Source organism: Suricata suricatta, chromosome 2 (genome assembly GCF_006229205.1).
Source record: "Suricata suricatta isolate VVHF042 chromosome 2, meerkat_22Aug2017_6uvM2_HiC, whole genome shotgun sequence".
Classification (NCBI taxonomy): Eukaryota; Metazoa; Chordata; class Mammalia; order Carnivora; family Herpestidae; genus Suricata; species Suricata suricatta.
This window is the reverse complement of record NC_043701.1, coordinates 27,963,489-27,988,214: the sequence shown is the minus strand read 5'-3', so window position 1 is coordinate 27,988,214 and position 24,726 is coordinate 27,963,489. Positions and strand designations below refer to the sequence as shown.

Sequence of the window (24,726 nt, the reverse complement as noted above, 5' to 3'; positions counted from 1 at the left end):
CATCAGAGTCTCCACCAGGAAGGAGGAAGTCCCACTCAGAAATGTAACCATCTGCTGGGCACCAATCAAGTCCAAATTACCTGGGTTAAAGTTATGTGGGCTCTAGTGCCAAGCCACTAATTTCTGTAAGTGAGATGGGTGGGGCAGAAGGCAATGTGTAATTGATTGCGAGGAAAATACAAAACTTGATTGTAATCCTTCAGGCCTACCATTTCTACCAACATTTTAGCCATAAAAAGATCTTACGTAGTGAAAACGATATATGTGACAAGGTGACAATACTTTGAATGCTGTTTGTTTTCTGAGTGTAGTTAAAAGTAGTGGCAGGTGAGAATGGACCCTGAAAGTAGAAGAGAGTGCCAAGCTTTTGCACTTAGTGGTGAGACTTGAGTGCTCACGGGCAAATCAGTTCCCTCGGTGGATCTCCACTTCCTCTTATGCACATTGTCAATAATAATACTTATCCTCATCTCCCCTAAGGTTGATGTGGAAGTTCAGTGAATATGAAAATCTCTTACTGTACAAAAGTAAAAAAGTAATCATTATCAGTAATTACAGAAATGAGTTGAATTCTATACAAATCTTATAATGTGAGCTTAACTGTTTTATGTACCAAGTCGTGTTCTAAATACTTTTTATTGTTTATTTTTATTTATTTTTTGAGAGACAGAGCGTGCATGAGTGACCTTAGGAGGGGCAGAGAGAGAGAATCTCAAGCAGGGTCCACACTCAAAGTGGAGCCTGATGCAGGGCTCGATCCCACAACCATGAGATCATGACCTGAGCTGAAATCAAGAGTCAGAAGTTTAACTGACTGAGCCACCCAGGTGCCCCTATTCTAAAGGCTTTTTATACATTACATTGTTTAACCCTTCAAATAACCCTTCCAGAAAGGTAGATGGCATAATTATTCTTACTTTCTATGTTAGCAAACTCAGGGAGATTAAAGAACTTGCCTAAAGTCATATAGTTGGTAGGTTACAAAACAATAATTTGAATCTCAGCCAGCTGGAGTGTAGAGACCACACTCTTACACATGTAGACGCTTCTTAACTATTACCTGTCCATCTGTCTGTATGTCTACCGTGTTGTGGGAGTCAGACCACTGTTAATGTCTTCTGATTTTTCCTTGCAGAACATTTATTAATATCTTATTTCTTTATGTCTTTTCTAATTTATTTGAGGTCAGAGGCTTTTGATTACTTCTACCCTAAAAATGTAGTTGTTTTATGATTTAAAATAACAAAAAAAGATAACAGTATAAATGAACAAAAACAGTGAATCTGATTTTGAAATGCACCTATGTGCTCATTTTTTTTTCCTCAAGAAAAGATCAGTTTCCAATTCTGTATTTTATAGATGATCTTGGAAGCTCTGGAGACAAATCTAGTGTCTAGGAGATTTTCCAGCCCGAACATACGCATACACAGAGAACAACGTAACACTGAGGGGCCACATTCCAGAAATATGTCAGCTCTTTTGAGGAGCTGGCAGAACAGACTAGAAGGTGACACCTAAACCACTGTCAAACTAACCATCGTTGTTTTCTTTTTTTACAACTCTTGGATTCAACAAAATCTCTCCCTGGATGGATTCATACAGGAACATAAATATTGAGATAACCAAGACAGATGGTAAACTGAAAATATTTCAAAACATATTTCAGGGAAAAGTACTACTCTTATTATTATACAGTATTATATATAGGATACATACCCAGTCTTAAACATTATGAAATAATTAGCAGACATTTTTGGTAGGCTATTTATGCCCATGGAATTTCATTTGAGAGTCACTGCTGCAAATGGAACTCTACCTCTATACCTTTGCCATATCTAAAAGCCACCTGCTGGTCATCTTCTTCCAAAATAAGGGATATTTGTTGGACCAGGGGCTAATCTAAGCTGAAATGTAAAATCACCCTTAAAAATGGTGGTTTATCCCACTGGCTATCAAGATACAGATACTATGTAATTAATACTGATTAATGGGAAGGGGCATCCCCAGGCTTGCACCGTAGTCATCCCCTCTGTACTGCCATCGCTGCTGTGATGTCTGACGTGACACCTGGCAGCGGGCCAGGGTAAGGCAGCCACTCTGCCCCTCTAGTCAAGGAGAAATAACAACGTGGTTCACTGCAAAGCACCCAGGTCTGCAGTCGCGTCACTAACCACCCGTGCATTCCTGGCAAGTCGGTCAACCTTTCTGGGTCAGTTTTCTTATCCGTCAAATGGTGCATGTGAAGACGGTGTGCTGGTGGGAGCTCAGCGCTTTCTTCTCAGAGTCCGGGACCTCCCAGCACTGTCAAAGTGAGTGGCCTTTGGATGGATGGTTGACATACTGATTTGCCTAAATTTCTGGTCAGGTACAGTCTAGGCACTGGAATGTGGAGATAGCCTTAAAGATTTTCTGGAAAGGATCTTAAACTATCTTTGTAAAGAAAAAAACAAATTCAGAAGAAAAGCCTGAAAGGAGAAGTGGAGCGGCCATCAGAGGGAAGGGAGGGCTGTCGAAAACGTGAAGGAAGTGAAAACTGCTTGACTGGGAAATTGCTGAAAGACAGAAACGACTTCTTAGCCCTGAAACTGAACTGCTGCTGTGCTAGAGGGGCAGGGAAGGTGAGAAGCGTGCGCAGGAGCCAGCGGGGGCTCCGGGAGGCACACACGATGACCTCCGCCAAGCAGCGCTTTCACCAAGTAAAGAACATCCAGCGGAATGATGATCCGCGCGGAGTGCAGTCTACTAATGTGCTCTGGAAATGACTTGAGCATCAGACCAAATTCTCTCCCCTGTATCGTTCAGAGAACAAGTCGATCTTCTGGTTAAGAAAGAAAAAGGCGGGGCGCCTGGCTGGCTCGGTCAGGAGAGCGTGCAGCTTTCCATCTTGGGGTTGTACGTTTGAGTCCCACATTGGGTGTAGAGATTACTTAAAAATAAAACAAAAATCTTTAAAAAAAGAAAGAAAAGAAAAAGGCAAAGAAGAAAGAGAAATAAAACCAAATTATCAAAACCTTTTCAGGGGCCTTTACTTAGCTGGCCAGCACTAATTAGGCACACAATTATGAAGACTCATTTACAGAAATACTACAACAAAGATAAGTCCATTCAAGGAAATCATCTTTAATTGTAAGGAGGAGAAGTAACTTGGCTTTAGAATTAACTACAAATCAAAGTGGGTTCCATATCTTCACTAGAAGAGTTATTCCATGCTACAAAAATAGTAGGAGCAGTTTTACTCACCTCTCTTCCCTGATGGATTCCAAGAATTTGGAAGCGTTGGGGAATGGAAAAGGCCATAGCGTTACAAAGCATTTTAAAGAGAGGGCATTATATTAGTTTTATATTTCAGCCTATAGTAGAGTGATATTTATGAGTTATAATTATCTCTCTCTATTCAATAAAGTCAATCGTAGTTTTGTGGGTTACAAAATATTATTTACATTTTAATTATATTTGGAGACATTATCTTTAACAATCATTTAGCGACTGCATGGAGTAGACAACACTTAATCACTGCATTTAAAAGACAGGAGAGTAGTTATTTTTCTTACGAGTACAGGAAAATTAAATGTTATTTTTGTGACATGTATGGGAATATTAGATGTACCTATCTAGGTGAAATACACTGCAACTGAGTATCCAATAGGAAATATTTTTTAATTCAAAAAAGTCTAATACTCTAATGATAATGCCTTTTAACAAAAGACAAAGACAACACATATATCTTATCATATAATCATTTTCATTGTAACACAGCAGTAGTACTAGCCTAGAGAAGATCCTCGTGGGGATTCATTTCAAATTATTGAAGCAGCTGTTTCTTCAGTTTAAAATAAAATATCCATAACAAGTTCACACATGACAGATGTAAGGTAAAAACTAGATTCCATAGTGTGAGCTAAAAGCAGATGTTTTGAATGATCATATTTATAACCAGATACAATAAATCTTAGTTACCGATAGTAAGGTTTCATGAATATTCTTTTTTAAGAATTTGCTTAAAATGCACTTCCTATAGTTTCTCATATTTTAAAGAATTTGGCCTCATTACATATAAATGTTCTATCAATTCTTATGTATCTGGGCTTTTAAAACATTCTTGCCTGTGTCATGTGCTTCCGTAAGAATAAAAGCACTGTGAAGGCACTGAGATTTATTACATTTATTTAATTCCATTTATTTTCTCCATCCAATTCAAAGTCATAAAATTCTTTTTTAAAAATTGTTAATGTTTAATTTTGAAAGGGAGACAGAGAGGGAGAGGAGGAGGGGCAGAGAGAGGGGGAGACACAGAATCCTAAGCAGGCTCCAGGTTATGAGCTGTCAGTGCAGAGCCTGATGCTGGGCTCGAACTCAGGAACTACGAGATCATGACCCGAGCCAAAGTAGGAGGTTTAACCGACTGAGCCACCCAGGTGCCCTTCTTTTTTTTTTTTTTTTTTTTTTTTAAATACACTCATGACTATCAGAAAAACTGGCACTTTTAAGTCTTAGAATAAGCAGTTGGCCTGGTGAAATACCACTCTATAGAGTGAATGTTAACATATAATGAAATCTTCTAAAAACAATACACAATGCATGTTTAGTGAAAATTTAAAGAAAAGTTTGATGGTTAGAATAAGAGACTAGTTATCAATCATGCAGTTATACATATCTTCTATTCGATTTTGTTATAGTTTATCACCACTTCTCCTTTTGCATCTTGACTCTTTTCCACTTCTAAACTAAAGCCGTCCCACATGGGGAGGGTGCAAGCAATCCGGCATCAGGAGACGTGGTTTCCTCTCCAGCTCTGCTTCTGACTACCTGTGCGTGCCTGGCAGGTCGTGTCAGCTCTCCCGTGTTCCTCACAGAGTGGCTGCTGTCAGGAGTAGATGATGACTTACGTACACATACAATCCCTCTGTGTAACACATTGTATGCCCAGGAAATGCACATATATTTTCAGGGTTTTTTTTACAGGTAGATGGCCAGCTACATATCAAAGTCTATGGGCAGGCCACTTCTTCAGTGCTGTTCCCACTGTGGCAAAGCATTATGTGCGGCTTTATAGGACAGTTAAAAGCAAGTCATCACCTCTGCATGATGCTCTTCGTTCTGCTGTAAGACTTCTATGCAGAGCTCGGCTAGGTGAAGGACCTCTTCCAGCTTTCTAGCAGGAGCTGCCTGGTTCATGGTCTCTATGTGAAAAAGAAATCATCATAATGTTACCTTGAAAAGAAAAAGCCAAACATATTCAAGTTGTAATGAGGAGATCAGGGTGTTGAAACAGAATAGAAAGCGTATTTTTGAGAAATGAGATGCAAAAAATACAAATAAATACATTCTTTAAAGAAAAAAAACAGTTCACCAGATTGTAGAAAATATTTCACCCACAAAGCAATCATGGATCTGCAAGTGTTCTGCCATTTAATATATAAGAACAGGTGCATCGGCACATTAGATGCTCAACTTCTGCAACAAACAAGTTACAATTCTCCTCAAGGTCAGAAACACAAAGAGAGCAGATACCACAGTCTTTTCCTTCTCTCTGTATTGTATTATCAATACAATACCATTCTCACCAGATTGAGTCATTCCTGACATTAGCAAAAACCATGGTTTTTTGTTGCTATTTAAATTCTCAGCCTGAAATGTTTATAGTTTATGCTGATCTTAAATTCAAGAAATATAAAGCCACCTAAACCAACTTGGACATCCTGTGATTAACTGATTTCCTCCTTTCTTTCCCTGTCTGCCATTACGTCACCCTCTCCCCTCCTCCAACCGGAGAGGGTTGGGGAGGTGTTCTTTGAAACTGAAGGTTCTTTCAACATTAAGGCAAACTGGTATAAAAAGGCTAGGCCACAATGAGATTAAATGCAGCTACCTGAAATTCAGCAACAGAGAAGGAAAAGCAGTTGATTTTAGAGCTACAACAAACCTGGCAGAAATCAGAAGTGCCTTGTGTAATAAACTGTTTCAAAATGGAATGTGAAGAACAGAGTTTCTAATGAGGACAATGAAGATAAACACTGTCTTACACTCATGGACTCTTTGGCCCAGTAAGGAGGTTGTAAAGAAGGGAAATAAAATTTTCAGGAAAAAGGCTTTTTCTTTTTAAAATGTATGTTTATTTTGAACGAGAGAGGGTGATCATGTGGGCGCACAAGGAGCAGGGGAGGGGCAGGGAGCAAGGAGAGAGAGAATCCCAAGCAGGCTCCACACTGTCAGCATTGAGCCCGACGTGGGGGCTCTATCCCATCAACTAGGAGACCAAGACCTGAGCCGAAATCAAGAGTCTGACACTTAACTGACTGAACCACCCAGGCATCCTGAGAAATGGCTTTTTTTTTTGGTGCAACCTAAGGAGTTTTGATTTTTGGCAATGGATCTTTTCCTTCAAAAAATGGATCTTTTCCTTCAATTTCTTCCTAAAACTTTGGCCTTAAATTTGAAAGCTACTCTTCCAATTGCTCGTTTCCAAGGGATGTACGATGATGCAGTGAAATACTGCTTATGGTCGGTGCTTGTTCATTAAACATTTATTATAAGCTTACTATAGGTCCCAGTTGACAAATGTGGGGGTTTCCACCCCCCAACCCTGTACTCATCCTCCTAAACTTCCCTGCAGGATGGAAAGCCACTACTTGTCTGGGACAGGGATCAAGAGTGGAAAGTCAGTCTGCCAAACACCACATAACTGAGTGTCCCTACAGCGTTCTTAAGCTATGAGAAGGAGGAGGAGGTAAAAGCCAGGTCCCTGATCTTAAACAACTCAGACTCCAAAAACCACTACTGAAAAGATCCTCAGACATCAACTATCCAATCTTCCACCTGTCTCATGATCACTTCAAAATTCTCAAAAGAGGGTGAAGTCAAGGAGGCTCATGACTTTGCACAATCGTCTCCTCCATCTGGGGGCAGCTCTCGCTACTCCAGTCTGATGAGAAAGACAAGCTCCTTAAGAAAAGTTTGAAAACAATGTAGAGCAAACACAGCAATAATGCAGATGTGAGAACTGCCAAGAGTAGGTGGGTCTGGGGGGAGGAATCAGCAGGAAGGTAAGCAGAATCTGAAGCAGGTCCTAAAGGAGGAGCGAATGACCTGGGTAGGTAGAGGACAAGTTTCTAGAAATGTCTATATTTCAGAGAGGTGCATTTCAGAGGAAGGCAATGATTACAAATGTTACCATTTATTGAGAGCCAATTATGTGTCAGGCATAGGATCAGGCACTTTCCATGCATCATCACATTAATTTCCCTAACAGCTTTGTTTAGTTATTTATTCATATAACTTATAGATAAGGAAACAAGCTTGGGAGGATGAAGTGCAATAGCTAGCAAGTGGCGAAGGGGAGACCTGAACTTAACGTGGGCTCTTCCTGTCTCTGCTTTGCCCCTGCCTGGCTGGAGTGCGAACATGCTGGAGAGTAATGGGCGATGAGCCTGGGGTCAGACTGTGGCAGGCTTTAAGTACGGGCATAAGTACGCTGGACAACTATATCCTACATATAAACAGAGCCACGGTTTCTTTGCAAGGCTTCAGATGAAACTGATTTTAGGAAAATGTATTTGTGGCTGTGTAGAAAAAGGAAGGATTGGGGAGGTTGTGTGACCTAGATCCCAAGCATCAGGTCTAGCAACATGGAGAACTATGGAAAGGTGGTAAGAGGAGGATGCAGGGATGCTCTGAAGAACACATTAGCGAGCCCTTGAAAGTAACTAGAAATTGCAGGCCAGAGAGGAGAATGACCTTGAGGTTTGGAGACGAGGTGGCTCAGGGAATGAGGACGCATGGTTGATCAAACTAGGGAATGGGTCTCCAGTGGGATATCCTATATATTTTAGAACTAACCGCCATGTATGTATAAGTTAATGATTCTAAACTTAAAAGATAAATAAGTATTGTAAAATCTGCCCACACAGGGAGTTAAACATCTGGATTCTCTGCCTAGAAAACTCCTACTCATCATTGAAGATACAACTTTAATGTTGCCTTAAATGTGGGATGTTCTCAAAGTTCTAGGGCTGAGTGAGCTGCCCCTCCCTCTGAGTTTCCCTCTTATGGGCTCATGAGTCTGTGCCCAGATCCAAATCAGAAACTAGGTCTCATTATCTTGTACTCTCAATATTTTGAATAGGCTGTGGACCATCACAGGTACCTAATGAATGTTTACTGACAATGCAAGAATATACCTTTTAGGGAAGAACCGTGTTAAAAGTCAATACCCAAATAATTTAACTTTGTGTGAGACAGAAAATTGCTTCTGTCACTAACACACCAAAGGTTTAATTCTTAAATTATTTGAGAAAGATATATTTGTAAAAGAGTTCTCAAAATATTTTTTAATTCTTGAGAGAATTTCACTTACATTCCTTAATTTTTCCACCTTTAGATGGAAGGTATTGAATTAAGTTGAGAATTCTCAATCCAAGGACTTAGGGATTAGGAACAGGTTTTAGGGCATAGCCTTAAAATTATTTGCTAATTTTTGTGTATGGAGGCATTTGGGAAAGAGAAGGATCATACCTTTCAGGTTCTAAAAGTGGTCCATAAGCCAAACAAATGCTGAGTCATCAAATCCTACATTCTCTACAATTCCTTCTAGCTAAGGTATTCTATAAATATAGATGTAGGGCTTCCTACATCCTATAAATATAGATGTAGGGCTTCCTACATTCCTATAAATATAAATGTAGGGTGTTATCTACATTGGATTGTGTTAAACATACTTCTATGTTCATATCATGTGTTTTTCATAAGGAAATAGAAAGGCATCTAAATTTGTTTTTATCACAAAGTTAGTTTCCTACCCTCTTTGTCACATTATTTACTGAATCCTTACAACCATTCTGCACATTAGAAAATAATGGCCTCCATATCCAGATTAGGAAAAAGAATCCTCAGACAGATTAAAGGCGGTGTCCAAGGTCATACAAGATACTGGCTAAGACAGGATTAAAATCTTACCCCTGAAGTCAGTTAAGTGGCAATAACACAAGGACTTGAATTCTTTTTTATTTTCAATTCTTTGAATAGGAATCACACACACACACACACACACACACACACACACACTCACTCACTCACTCTCTGTCTCTCTCTCTCTCTCAACTGACTGTATATGTTCAAGAGAAGCTTCTGAAATGGCTGCAGGTTTGAAGAGTTTATAAAGTCACCATATCCTTAGCCACAAGTATGCAATAATGGAAAATAATTCCAGGAACAACCTGAAAACTTGTTTCTGCTTACAGGTGAATATGTCAAACCAGCTTTTACATTTGACACTACCTTAAGTAAAAACGTAGAGAGTACCCTGTGTCCTACTGAAACTTAAAAACAGTCTAAAACATTTTATTTTTCCTTGACTTAATTTACTGAGAAGAGCAGAACTTTGTACTTGAACATAATGGCCACTCTAATACTTTAAATAAATAGCATTTTTATCAAGTACACTGTGTATGCCATCTCTGGCTGTCACTCATTTGACTACAGCCAAGAAGTTTAATGCATTTCTATAGTCAGAACTCTGTTAGATAACAAGGTTATCAATGGCCCCATTAAAAACCTGAACACTGAATATTTGAGAATTCCTCCTCGAAATGTTCACTTCCTGTAACATTTCACAGCATTACACATGTCTCTATATTCTTCAAGCTCCACACCAAGCTGCTGATTGTTGTAATACATTTCAAACAGTGTCATTTCAAACAAATATGCCCAAAGTAGCAAGGTTTCTTGATGACTTTCAATGCACTGCTCCTGGGTAAGAGCTTTCTTTATTTTGGAACACTTTTAATTTTCTACAATAACACTCCCTTTAAAGCAATTCCTTTTAATTATACCTCTGGACATTTAAGAAAAGATCTCAGAAGAAAAGAGGTAGAGAGGTAGAGAGAAGAGGGCAGCTTGACTGTTTTGCTTTAGAAGGCTTGAATTCTGTTCCTACTGCATACTCCTAGCACATTCTCCCCAGGTGCCTCCCTTCCAGCCATTTCTGTCAAAATCCCTAGTGGTGGACACACAGCGATGCTCAGAGTGAAGGTTGTGAGGGAACCAGGGAAGAAGACCTGGAGGATCATTTCAGTCCCCCTTTCCCCCAAATAGGATATGGAGAAATTTGTAAGGTATTTGACCTTGAGACTTAACAGACTCATATCTCTACTTGCAGGTAAACAATAAAGATGGTGTTGGATTAAGGGACTAGGGCAATAAAGCTATTATAATACTTCTCTCCCTTGTATCTAGGTCATAATAACTGGCGAGAGTGCATCAAAAAGTAATTTCTATACATGCACCAAGATTTCTTGCCTGGTTCTTCAGCATGCCCAGATTTTGTGACCCTGAATTTGATTCAACATTTATTTCTTGGAAGGTAGCCTACTAACAACTAAGGAAATACAAAAATGAAGAAGGTAATATCTCTGCCTTCAAAGAAGTCACGTATCTTTCTCTCTAAGCAGATTACATGGTATAGAGGATAGCTCCATACCATCCACTTTTGGTCAATATGAGGAAGTTCTGCTAAAATGCTCCAATACAGAGGGAATTAAGTGCACTCAATACTGGAGCGCCTGGGTGACTCAGTCAGTAAAGCATCTGACTTCGGCTCAGGTCATGATCTCGTGGTTTGTGAGTTTAAGCCCCGCATCAGGCTCTGTGCTGACAGCTCAGAGCCTGGAGCCTGCTTCAGATTCTGTGTCTCCTTCTCTCTGAGCCTCCTCCACTTGCACTCCGTCTCTTTCTTTCTCAAAAATAAACAAACATTTAAAATACTAATAATAATAAAAGAAAAAAATGCACTCAATATACAAGAACAGCACTATTATCTTGCAAGAAATAAGATCAAACATATGTCAATAGGAAGGCTTTAAATTGCTCATGGATAAAATATGGAGATCTTCAGAAAGAAAAGCTTCTTTTAGTGAGTCTATGTTGGAGGTCAGAACTTTAGATCAGAAAAAGCTAGAAGCGGTCCACCTGAAGACTCCTACCGTTTTCCTCCTCCCATCTGAAGAAAAAAACACTCTTCTGTTGCTTCTCCCTTCCTCTAAAGAACACCAATCACATGGATGAGAAGAAATCCCTGACACTCAGAAGAGAACTGAGGTAAGAAATGTGAGAGACCTAAGGAGGAACTATAGGGATAACCATGGGCCCTGAAACAAAAAGAAAAAGAGGAAAGAGGGAAAGTAAATGCAAAAATGAGCACTAGGTAGGGGAAAGCGCTAAAGGGCATAGCTTGTAAGTAGGGAGATGAGCAACATGGAAGCTTCTACCTGGGATACACAGTGAGACCCGTAGTGAGGCTTTGCCTTGCCAAGTTTAAAAGACCAAGAAAGTTGGACCAAGAAATCAGGACCTGATTTCCTCTACCTGGAACCCCGAAATGGTCATCCAGTGGCAAGGATGATCAGCATCCTCTCCATGGACAAAACTTCTGTACCCTCAGAACTGAGAAATGGTAGAATGGATCTCTCCATTTCCTTGTGCTGTCCCCCTCCACCAAAGTAGATAGTGACTACTGCCCTCCATCTTTTTCGCCCTACAGAAATACACGGCAACACCACAGTGCACACATATACTGCACACTGCTGTGCACATGTAAGTGATGTGTTCTAATTAGATTATAAGAGGTTTCGTCTGAGCTCCTGCTTCATGGTAGAGGTCTTCTTCCATTCATAATACCTTTAGACCAGCCTAATTGGCTCAGGATTCTTTAATTTAAATCTAAGTTAGTTAACATATAGTGTAATCATGATTTCAGGAATACAATTTAGTGATTCATCACTTATATATATAACACCCACTGCTCATCCCAACAAATGCCCTCCTTAATGCCCATTACCATTTAGCCCATTCCCCCACCTGACACCCCTCCAGCAACTCTGTTTGTTCTCTGTATTTAGGAGTCTCTTATGGTTTGTCTGTGTTTTTATATTATTTTTCTTTGCCTCCCTTTACGTTCATCTGTTTTGCATCTTAAATTCCTTCTGAGTGAAATCATGATATTTGCCTTTCTCTGACTTATTTTGCTTAGAATACACTCTAGTTCTATCCATGTTGTTGCAAATAGCAAGATCTCATTATTTTTGAATGCTGAGTAATATTCCGTTGTTTATAATATATACCACATCTTCTTTATGCATTCATCAGTCTATGAACATTTGGGCTCTTTCTATGCTTACTGTCAACAGCACTGCCATACACGTTGGGGTGCATGTGTCCCTTTGAAACAGCATTCCTGTATCCTTTGGAGAAATACCTGCAATTGCAGGGTCATAGGGTAATTCTATTTTTCATTTTTTGAGGAGCTTCTGCACTGTTTTCCAGAGTGGCTGCACTAGTTTGCATTCCCACCAACAGTACAACAGAGCTCCTCTTTCTTTGTGTCCGGCCAACATCTGCTGTTGCCTCTGTTCATTTTAGCCATTCTGACAGGCGTGAGGTGGCGTCTCATTTTGGTATCGATTTGTATTTCTCTTGGCTCAAGGAACATTTACTGACCTCTAACCTGTCCTAATTTTAACATTAATTCTTGTTGGTGTTCTCCCGCTTTGCACAATCTAGAACCATGACTCAACTGGAAAGTCTAAAATGTGTTGAGGTCTTCTGACCCATCCTCTGGCTCTGGCGCAGCAACCTGCGGTGAAGGAGAGAGCCAGAGCCCAGCACAGCCAGGCTTCTTGGAGTCCTAATCCTGGCCAGGTCTCCAAAGTCATGGGAATTCTCATCCTGAGAGGGAAAGGCGGGTAAGAGAGCAAATTCCTTTCTGTTACGCAAAACTCCCTTTTGAAACCTGTCCACCACTTTCAGAACTCGTGACTAGAGGATCCTGGGGGAACTCAACTTAGTCACAGAGAGGAACCCGGATAGAACTTGCTAAGAAGACTGCCTCACAATCTCGGGGAGAAGCGGTTTCTACAACTAAACTCTACTTCCTCGTCTCTTCAGGTTCAACCTGACTCAAACTTGCCCCACATCTCACTCCCCAAGCCTTGGTACCCTCAGCGACTGCACGAGTATAGTGTTAGCATGGAGCCTCTCTGGGCTGTCTGACTGCAACCTGAATGTTAGCACAGTTTAGTTTTGAAGGTGCTGGAATATAGGTATTGCTGCAATCAATGACTGCATAGTTTCCATATAGATCTGTGTTCTCAGCCTCAGCATGCACCAGAACCCAGCAGAGAGCTTGTTACAATACGGACTACCTGGCATCACCCTCTGATTTTCAGATTCAGAAGGTCTTGTTTGGGACCTAGGAACCTGCCTTTCTAACAAGCTCCCAGGAATTGCCAATGATACTGGTTTGGGGAACGCACTTTGAGGACTACTAGTGTTTATGAAAAACAAACATATGCTAGGGTGACCCATTAAAACTTCAGATTATTTCCTCCTTTACTGGAAATCAAGCTACATCTTTGTATACATTTCATTTTAGGGAAAAAAAAGGTGACGTTTTTTCTGTAGAATCTGAACACATTTTATGTTTCTCTCATGTTATTCCAGATAGGACGGAGGACATGTTTTGACAATTCTGTCTGAATGACAATATTTAGAATGCTATGGCCTCCCTACAGCTGTTTAAAATCTGTGAGAATACTAATACCATAGATGTTTGAAAACAATAGGTCTGTGGCCTGCTAATTCCAAGAATCCCTTTGGTATTAGCTTACTTAATGACCCTGTCATTTAAAGCAACAGTTCCAGTTAATACCTCTTTGGAATTAACCATGCTAATGATATAGTACTTTGGGATAATTGTCCTGGTGTGACAGTCACATTAACGACTTTACCTGGATTATCTTTCCCGTCAATAAATTCATTTTTAAGCAAATGGTCAACTCAGGAACAAAGGAGACTTGGCCACTGGAATATAGGTCCATAGCAGCCATTGGACCCAAAATGAACAATCTGTAGAAGCCAAGGACAAGTGGAGATTCAAGGGTAATGGGCCATAAAAGGTCAGATACATATGTGAGGAAATGTCAGTGATGCTTTGTGAGGCTTTCTTTAAAAGGAATATGGCAACATCATTTCCTCTTAAGATTCTAAAATAAGGGATGATGGTGATGGATTAGAGAAACATTAGTAGGCTTTAATAGCTAGTTTAACATTTGTCACAGGCTTTTATAGTTATGTGATTTGTGAGAGTGGAGGAACACAGACACCTTGGCTTGGGTTTTATTAAAGTTGTCCTTTTAACTATGGAGAGAGACTCTGGCTTTCAAGTCTGTGAAGCAGGAAGATCTCACAGGAAAAAAAACTCTCCATAGGGTTGCTGGCTAGGAGGAGTATGAAGGCTGGAAAGAGAAAAGAAACTTTCTATTTCTATTTAACTCTGTTTAGCTCTGGTTAGAAATATGCTGCAGGATTCTAATGACAACATAAAATTTATCCTCTGAGAGTTCTGCCTAACTGTATAACAGAGGTTTTCCTAAAGACTGGTCTTTATACCTATCTCATTATATATCCTATATATCTATCATACATAGATCTCACACACACTGATATGTATTCAGGAGCCAAAACCGATAAATGGTCTCCTTGGTGTTATTGCTCCTTATACATACATTGTATCTACTTCCTCTCAATAGAATTCAGCTTTGGGAAATGAAAGCCATCAGAATAATCTCAGTTATAGTCACTTCCAGGCCAGAACTTATCACATAATTATCACATAATGAAAGTCTATAGCATCTTATTTTTCATGCCTGGTTCTTGTCTTCTGTTTACTTAATATAGCCTTTCCATGCACATTTGATATAGTCGTGGATCAAAGAAGTACCATCACACCTCCACTCTCCCATCGTCCTCCTGCCCCTTAAGCCGTTTTTCACTCTCAAGGAGAAGGTCTGCCCGTGAACAATCAGTCAGGCAAGGCAGGATCCTGGAGGGAGTGGTGACAATGACGCTGGGTGATGGGCAGTGGGGAGGGTGAAAAGTCAGACAAGAGGCTGGCTAGCTGGGAAGCAAGCTGAAGAAGGAAAGATGAAAGATTCATACTGGAATAACATGACAGGATGAAAGATGTATTTTGAAAAGATTTGTAACCTTGGGTACTAAGAAATGAGTCAAAGATCCTGATGTCTGTATATCTGTCTCCTTTGAGTTATAAACAAGATTAGTAGGGCAGCCTACTGATGCGTTAGTAGTGATATCTGATGCCTAGATTTAGAGAATGCTTCCTACTTGGACAAGTGTAAAGACCAGATGTAGAGAGGTAGGTTGAGCTTGGTGATATCTTGAATGTTTCTACAGTTTTAACATCCTGGGTCTGCCAACCACTATGAATATGTGTGTAAAGAAAATGCCTCTGGGGTATTTTTACAGGTTTATCCTTTTGAAATAAAAAAGAATCTGAATTTACAGACACTGATTAGGCCTTTTAATTTAGTGCTTGAAGCTATATGGCCACTTAGTTACGGCGTATAGGTAATGACCTCTGATTTCTAAAACTATTCACCTATCCAGGCTCTGAGTACTTCTAAACTCAACTGAGATATAAACAGGTAAAATCTGTCAGTTTGCATTACTCTGGTTTTGTCCAGTTGGAAAAGACTGTTTAATACATCTAAACTACTCAGAGTAGCAAGGTGCTGCAGGAGCCACAGGGCTACGTGTCACTTGGTTTACCGGTTGACACACGTTAGTAAATAAATGAAAAGGTCACCAATCAGCTGGGTTTCAAACTACGGATTTAGAGAATGATAAATTTGACCAAATTGCTCAGGAGATAAAGAAAACTTGCTATTTTAAGGCTGCATGGATCTGTGGACCACATTCCATGAGAAAGTTAAAAAAAAAAAACAATAAATACATGACACATTGTCAAGTGAGCTGAGTAAACTGACATCCTTTCTGAGACCTTTTAGGGAACAGGTGTTGAACACTTATAATGAGATTTCCATGCATCTTCAGAGGAAGGAGATAAGATTTTAGCAAGAGCTGTTCAGAGTGTTATAGATCATGGCTGAGGGAATAATTCCCAGTAAGAGGCACACCAGAGGAGACATTACATAAATGCTTGGTTTTCTCAGGATGTGCTTATGTTCTTGCTAAGAATTGATATAGAAGGCAAATATTTGTCAAAGAGAAGGTTTGGGGAGAATAGAATGTTTCTCCAGATCCTGGGCAATCTGGGATGTATTCAACGAAGTACTCTCGATGCATTATTTTGTGCGGCTCCCTTATATGATCTCCTGAATCCTTTTTCTCTTGCAACTGGGAGTCAATAGGATTCACGGAGGCTTTCATGGCATCACTTCAGAATGGGGCAAGTATTTTTCTCAGGCATAGATGGCGAGCTGACAATTCTACGTAGAAAATGAAGGAACTACACTGCAGCATGCTAGGTTTTATTAAAAAGTTAAACCAATTTTGCTACAACTCAAATAGATGCCAGACAAGCTTGGAAGATTATCAAGAAAGTGAAAAGGTATAAACATTAGTTGGGAATAGTTATAATAAAGAGAAATCCGGGGGAGCCTGGGTGGCTCAGTCAGTTAAGCATCTGACTTTTGATTTTGGCTCAGGTTATAATCTCTCAGTTGTGAGATGAAGCCTCAAAACGGGCTTTGAACTGACAGCTTGGGGCTGCTTGGCACTCTCTCTCCCCCTCTCTGCACCCTTTCTGGCTCACACTCGCTTGCTCTCAAACTTTCAAAAAAAAAAAAATAAATAAAGAGAAATACTAAGTCCATAGTGGTAGACATTTTCTTCATTACATTAGGTTTATGATCTCTGTGGAGGCCCTGCTTCTATCAAAGAGAGATTCAGTTTATTTTTTGCCCATTTAGTAAGCCCTCTTTCTAACATCATCTCCAAAATAGCCCATCCTCTCCCCAGTGCCTTATGGTCCACCTTATTACAGAGGGAGCACAGGAGGCTCCCATCCATACATGAGTCTGCAGACTTACAGGCTTTCATGAAAGTTTTGTAATTGTAGTGTTGGCCATGGGAAGTCTCCATGCACTTTCTTTTAAGTTGACTTCTTCAGTATCCTTTATTCTTCCATTTAAATTTTAAATTTATCATGTTGTTAAAAAAAACCCCTCTGGAATTCTAATGCACACTGCCATTAAACTTTTTCTTAATTTGGGGGGAGAGTTTAAATATCATACTGTCAAGTCATTCCTTTTTTTTTTTTTTTAATTTTTATGTTGATTTTCTTATTGAGACAGAGAAACAGCATCAGTAAGGGAGAGGCAGAGAGAGAGGGAGACACAGAATCTGAAGTAGTCTCCAGGCTCAGAGCTGTCAGCACAGAGCCTGACACGGGGCTCAAACCCACAAACCATGAGATCACGTCCTGAGCCGAAGTTGGATGCTCAACTGACTGAGCCACTGGCGCCCCAAGTCATCCCTCTTAAAAGCAAGGACTATCTTACATCTATTTAGATCTCTCTTTATGACCTCTGAGTTTCAAAATTTTCTTTAGAGGTCTAGGAAGTTGTGCATGCTTTTGGCAAACTTAATTCCTGGATGACTGGTTGTTACTGTAAAAGATACTTTTGGTTGGTATTTTCTAGGCAATTAACTGATGGTGTGAAGCAGGGGTTCTCAGACTGTGGTTTGTGGACCACTGCAGCTTCCTATGACCTTTCAGGGATCTGTGAGGTCAAAATTATTTTCATAGTAATATTGAAATGTTTTTGCCTTTCTGACTTTGTTGATCTTTACAGCGATGGTACAAGAGCAATGGCAGGTAAAACTGTTGTTCCCTCAGCATGAATCAAAGCTGTGGTACTAAACTATAATCACTGAGTTCTTTACCCCCATGCATGCAAGAAAAAAGCCAACTTTATTTACATACAAAAGTCCTTGATAAAACTGTTAGAAAAAACTTTATTGAATCTCTCCCCTTGAGTATACATTTTAAAATATCCTTTGCGACAAAATGAGAACTTTGCATTAGGCACCACTGACTGTATATTGAAGTGTAAGTATTGTCTAAAGAAAAAGTGGGTGCTTGTCTGAGTCTACAGTTAAACTGTTTTATTTTCAGAGGACCATTTTTTTAGTTGAAAAACCTACTGATGGACAAAGATATGGTTATCCAGATTTGGGGATATTTGGTAGACATTTTCTGAAAAAATAAGTAAACCTGTCACTTAAATAAATAGTATTTGTTGCTAATAATAAAATTAAAGGTTTCAAGGAAAATTAGAATTTTAGAAACCTGTATCAGTCACGAACTTGACAGCTTCCCAAGACTTTTGAGACTTTTCTGATGAGACTGGTGATATTAACAAGGGTGATTTTATTATACTTGTTAACACTAAGAATACCTTAACTCAGTGGGCCAAATGATTAGTACATGGTGTTAAAAAATCATGCATGGTGAAAAACATTTTCAAAGTACATGATGAACCAATTGGATTTAATAGTATGAAAGTTCATTGATAGGCTTTCAGATTCCACATTGCAATTAATCCATAATAAATTACCACTTGCCAAGCTTTAGTATAATATCGTAGATGAAAACCCACAATAATCTAAGTCTATTAAAATACTTTTCCCTTTTCCTTACTACATATCAGTATGATATGGAGATTTTTAAAAAATACATATCAACCAAAATAACCTATTGTAAGAGACTCATTGCAGAAGTACCTATGAGAATCCAGCTGTCTTCTATGAAGACAGTCATTAAAGAGGAGTGCACAAAAATTTTTTATAAAGCTGTTTATGTTGACAGGTAATGAATGGGTTTGCGCTTGGTATTTGTAAACATTAATGTTATGTGAATTTCTCAGTGTTTCTTCTAGGATGGTAAATACTGGTAGAAACAACCTATCTGAACAAAACCTCTTTGGGATCTGAATTTTTAGAGCTTGTGAGACTCCAGTACTTGAGAACTACTGGCGCAGGGAAAGGGTATGGATTTTAGCAGGTTGATTTTATATCTGGCGACCTGGCTGAACACTTCTATCTGAAAGGTTCTATGTAGATCCTGTTGGATTTTCTAGGGAAATGAACATTTCATCTGCAATAATGCTTTTATGTCCTCTTTCCATTCTTTAGATTTACTTTTTTTCATTTCTTTCATGCTGTCCATGACTCTCAGTGTTGTGATGATATGGGAAGCACCTATCACAAAACCTAGTGGGAATGCCTCTATACTTCCTTCACTATGTAAAATATTTGGTGTGGGTTTTTCTATATGGGTTTTAGAAAGTTAAGGAATTCCAGGATGCTCACAGGATAATTTTCAATCTTATATAATTAGTGCTAAACTGTTTCCACACACTTTTTTTTACGTCTCTTGAGACAGGGTTTTTGCTTTTAGTTTGTTTCCTAATGCTTAACTCTCTTTATATTCCTGGGATAAATCCCACTGATTATTTTCCCAATACACTGTTGGATTTTGTGAGCTTGTACTTAGGGGTTTTGCATATAGGCTCACAAGGAAAAGGGCTTATCATAATGTTCTTTTGTTCTATTGCCTTTATAAGGTTTGGAAATTATATTTGCCTCATGAATGGACAGCATTCACTCATTTTCCACTTCATTGAACTTATTTTGGATAGGGTTTTTTCCTTAAAAATACGGCAGAACTCACCTCCAAAACCAACCAGGCTTAGGAATCTGGGAAAGGGAGTTGTTTTGACAGCTATTTCAATTTCTTTAAAACTTAATGGCCTGAGTTCTGTTTCTTGTGTTGATCACATCAATATAGTTTTAAAAGAAATGTTATCAATGTCATCGAGACTTTCAATTTTTGTCTTTGTTCATAATACTCTTCCATTATTTTCTATGCCTCTTGTGTCTCTAGTTATTTTTCTCTTTCATACTGTATTTACCTGAATGTTTTGCATCTCACTCTGATGGAAGGCTATCTTACTGTTTCTATTCTCCACATCACTTAGCTTTGTTTTCATTGTCTACACCTTCAGTTTTCCTGCTGCCCTCACTAATCTCCCAGATGACAAGTTCTTCAGCTGTATTCATCCTGTATCTGATGTTTCTTACAACTATATTATTTTCATACCTAATATTTCCAGTTGGTTGTGACTTCTTGTTCCTGCATATTTCTAGACTCTTCTTATATATTCTTGAGTATATTTATTATGCTTAATTTAAAATCTTGTTCCTAAGCATAATAAGTTCTAGATGACACATATAATTTAGTTTATTGTCTTTTATAAGAGGCTGTACTCCTTAGGAGTCCATTTTGACTTGCAAGCTCATGGTCATTGGAGAAACTCAGGTTGGAATGATAGGCAGGTGCTTGCCTGTATGTCCCTTGGGGACAGAGAACTTAAGCTTTAGAGTAGGGGATCCCATAGTATAAAACCATTACTGCTTATAATTTTCCTTTAGCTACTAACCCATTAGGCAACCTCCAAGGACACGGATTCACTGTTAATCTGTTAGATTCAAAGCTGCAATACTTGACCAAAAGTCTCCTTAGGCTATAATCCATGAGGCTAGAGGTTGGATACAGAGGAATGAAGGCATGACGACCTGAGTGTGGCTCAGCTCACTCCAGTTTTCAGGTCACGGCAGCACAGCTGGGCCCAGTTCTGATAAAGCCGCAGATACCAGCCGCCTGGCCACTGCCACCAACTCCAAAGGCAAGAGGAACTGATTGTCTCAAGGCAGTGCCCCTTCACTCCCCCTCTGCTCAGCCACACTCCAGGCCAGAACTCCCCACCAGACAGACCAGTGACTGGAAACCAAACTTGTCTGGGCTGAAGTGAAGTGAAGGTGAGGGAAATTAATGTGAACATATGCTGCTCTTTGGATGGCAGAGGGAAAGCGATGGAGAGGTCAGGGTAGGGCTGTTCTATTTATGGAGATGCCATGGTTCTAGATGGAAATGAAATATGTAGAAAGAAGACAGGGAAGCGAGCCACGGGAGAAAGAAGAGATATAGGGTGGAGTAAATGTCATCCAGAAAGAGGTAGGTGCAATTGAGATCAATATCACAGGTTTGATGAGTCTACCTTGAAGAGGAAGACATCTCATCCCTTGGTGCTGGAGAACAGGAGACACGGGAGGGTGGTGATGCTGAGAAGTGTCGGTATAGAGCTACTGAGCTGAGGCTTACTATGCTTCCAAGGTGGAATGGAAGGGACTGTCCTCGAATACCCTAAATTTAGGTGCCACTTAAATTTAAGATCAAGTTCCTGTGATAGTCTGATTTGGAAAAAGAACATCGATCAGGATTGAATCAAGCTTCATTTTGAATATGGGATTAGCTATGACCACCCCTGATTGAGACTATCCTTACCTATTGTAACTTTAACTACAAAAATCAAGAAGGAAATGCTGGCCGACTCACGACAAAGACTGTGACTCAAGGAAAGGTGCCACTCCATTTGGTCACAGAACACCTCGATGGAGGCATGGCCAATCATCCAGTGCTGGCAATATTAATCCCAGCATAAGGGGTGAAAAGTCATAACCAGAGGCAGCAGCACGGTACTGTTTTTAATGGAGGGACAGATACTAATGCTTCCTCACAATTAAACACAAATAAATCAAGAAGAATATTAACAAAAGGCAGACAGAACCAGTATCAGAGGAAAGAGTGCTATGTGGTGCCCTGTGGTCACTAAAGCTGTGGGTAGTAAGTGCAGGGGCCAGGAGAGAGTTCTAAGCATTACTATCATCCGGTCACTGGTGCACAGGGTGCTCCTGGTGACCTCACTTCTCAGTCGGTTACCTGAGTGTGCAGACAGCTGCTGTACAACCACACGGCACATTCTTCCCGTCCTAAGTCTGCCTTGAGCTAAATGAAGGTACACACAGGTGGAAAGCCCTGTCCGGTGGGAGCCACTGTCTTCAGTTACCTCTTCTTGTCAATAATCCCTGCAACTCCTGCTTTTTATGTCCCCCAAACATCTCTTGCTTCATAGGAATTAATCTGACAACATTGCCATGAGTTAACTAATCAGCGTGAACAAACACTATATGGTTTGGGGTTGCTATCTTGTGAGGCTAGTGAGGTGGTGGGAAAAAAGTGGGAGCAAATAAACATATTCCAAACCCTCAGTCATTCCAAACTAGGTGTAGAAATGGCCAAAGTGAATTCACATAACCTACTACTGAAAAGAGAATATGGTCAGGATAATTCCTGGGATGTATGTTACGCAGAGTAAGGCTACTGGGGTGGTAAGGAAGTGGGTGCTAGAAACATTTCACTCAATATACTGATGAGAGCATGTTGAAAAAATAGTTTAAAATTACCATTTCTGTTGGATATTAGATAATAAGAGAAATTTACAGCTACCAGAAAAAATTTATCTTCTTATGTAATTCAAAGAGCCCATTGATCATCTGAAAAATACTTTTTCTTTATATATATAACAAAAATAAATTTTAAGTTGGCCCCTATCCAGATGACGTAGCTCAAGCAGCAAATGTTTACATATACATATTGTTTTATAAACTAAAACCTCTTTATAGATTTACGATTTTCTCAAAGATTTTCAAGACAACAATAAGACATTCTCTTTTAGAGTCAGAAATTACGTTTATCCATTTGTCTGTCAATCACCAGGTGACTCAGAAGCAGAAATGGCCAGAGGAGCTTTCATGCCAGAGTCCTACTGCCCAAGCCATGCTGTCCAGAAATGGAGACAAAGAAATTCTTTAACTCTTCAACTTTGCTTTTTAGTTTTTAAGGTGAGAATTCTGTTTCTTCTAATCTACAAATGACCTCCTGCACTGTCAGTTTTTATGGGAATGCAAAATTTTAGGACTATTATTTAGATATTAGTAACCTGAATTCATCATAATACTCAAAAATTGTTTAAATCTAATTTATAAGAAAACACATATAGCTTTTATGAGAGAAAATGGTTATGTTATCCTAAAAATATTAGTAAGAAATTATTCACTAACAAAAAGAGTATTTTCATCAACTGTACAGCTTATCTACTCAACTTCTATACACACATGTCCTCGAGAACAGATTTTATTTATTTATTATTTATTGCTACACTCTGACAGTGGAGTGCTAAATTAAAATGCCACCCAGATGGCAAACACATCCTAATGACGTAAGGCCTGCCAAAGTGCAACTTCTCGCAAAGAAAGCAAGCAGCGCGGCCCTCTGGGAAAGCGTCTCTACCTGTTCAACTGAGACTTTGAAAATGAGAGCACCTGGGGGTTAGACCTGGGAACCTGGCAACCAAAGGGCCCAGACAGATCCTCGGTGCACAAAGCCCTTGCCTGTTCATTCCATGCTACCTTTTGTTTAGGGCACCTGCGTGTTCTGAGACTCACAGTAAGCCTAGCCACCAAACCTATGCAAAAGATCTCAGCTCAAGGCAAGTCCTAAGGAGCTGTCTCTCTCGTCTCTCTCTTTATTGTAAGTCTTCATATGATACATAGTTTTCAGGAGAGGCCAGGGACTGTTATTAGATTGCTGTTCTTGTCTAGAAGAAACTCCCTGAATTAAAGATTCTCCTTCAAAAAGAGCTAGTTTACATAAATACAGTATATGGTTTAAATAAAAACAAACAAAAAAGACACAATTAGGAAAATGAAGTCGCACTACCTTTTTGAACCCCAGACTATAAATACTGTAAAAAAAAAAAAAAAAAGGATCTTATCGTTAAATAAACAGTAGTGATAAAATTAAATCAAGGAAGAAACCCAGCTGATTTTTGCAGCTGAGTTGATCTCAAATATTTCTTAAAATTAAAAAAAAAATGCTTTCTAGAAATCTTACGTTCTCAAAATGAACTGTTCTGTTGAAACAAATGCAAAGACATCCTAAGAAGGAAAGAAGGCATTTAGAGAGAGGTCGTTTATTTCATTTATTACCAAGTTGTAAGATTCCTTTTTTCTGCAAATATGTGCTGCTGATAAAGAACGGGAAGAATTCCCAAGGATGGAAGAGAACGAGAAGGCTGAATTACGGAAACACCTGAAGCAGGTTAGAGTGCTAACTGCTGTCAGTTCCACTGTTCTCTATAACCTCTGGCTGCTGTGGTCCAGAGTTGGTGTCCCACACCTATGACAAGAGCATGGTATCCTGGTTTAACTTTTCTCATCTTGTTATTTAAAAAAATTTTTTTATGTATGTTTGTTTTTAGAGAGAGAGCACAAGCGGGGTAGGGGCAGAAAGAAAGGGAGACACAGAAACCGAAGCAGGCTCCAGGCTCGGAGCTGTCAGCACAGAGTCTGATGCGAAGCTCTAACCCATGCACTCGGAAGATCACGACCTGAGCGGAATTTGGATGCTAAACCAACTAAGCCATGCAGGCACCCCTCCAATCTTGTTATTTTCAAGTGGTTAGTTTTTGCTCTTATACTGTTAATTATTTAGTGATTGATTTGAATGACCTTTTGCAAGCCAGCTTGCCAGTTTATACATGTTCTCTCTGCTCTAAATAGCTTGATCATTCTCTGCCATAAGCTCATTCATTTATTCAATAAATATTTATTGGGTACCAAACATGTGCCAGGCACCTTTTTCAGCCCTGGAGATAGAGCAGATACTAAAATACAAAAGTCCTGCCATGGTGGAGGTAACATTCTAGGACAAGAATAGGATGAATGAACCATATTGTGTGTTAGAATCCTAAGTGCTGTAGAGAAAAATAAAATATTAGGGAAGGGAAGAAGACGCTACGTACGGGCTGCGGGGAAGGTTACACATTTTAATCACTTTCAACACCTGACACTGAGATACGTGAGCGTAAAAACAAAACGCTTCTGATTTTCGAGTCTGGCTCCTAGCTTAGGACGGGATCTCTGTGGTCTGATTAATTCAGCAGCCACTAG

The 24,726-nt window shown here is 39.5% G+C and overlaps 1 protein-coding gene across 16 annotated transcripts in view; it reads right to left on the bottom strand.

Moving 5' to 3' along the window:
• CADPS2 (calcium dependent secretion activator 2) overlaps positions 1 to 24,726 on the bottom strand; it is a 522,703-nt gene that overhangs the window by 89,079 nt on the left and 408,898 nt on the right. For 10 of the 16 annotated variants that reach the window (XM_029924158.1, XM_029924174.1, XM_029924195.1 and 7 more), the window contains 2 exons: positions 5,077 to 5,180; positions 3,241 to 3,249 (listed from right to left, as the gene is read on the bottom strand). In XM_029924158.1, the coding sequence (XP_029780018.1) occupies positions 3,241 to 3,249; positions 5,077 to 5,180 (113 nt within the window). The remainder of the gene's footprint in view (positions 1 to 3,240; positions 3,250 to 5,076; positions 5,181 to 24,726) is intronic. The other 6 variants (XM_029924180.1, XM_029924231.1, XM_029924240.1 and 3 more) reach the window with 1 other exon arrangement.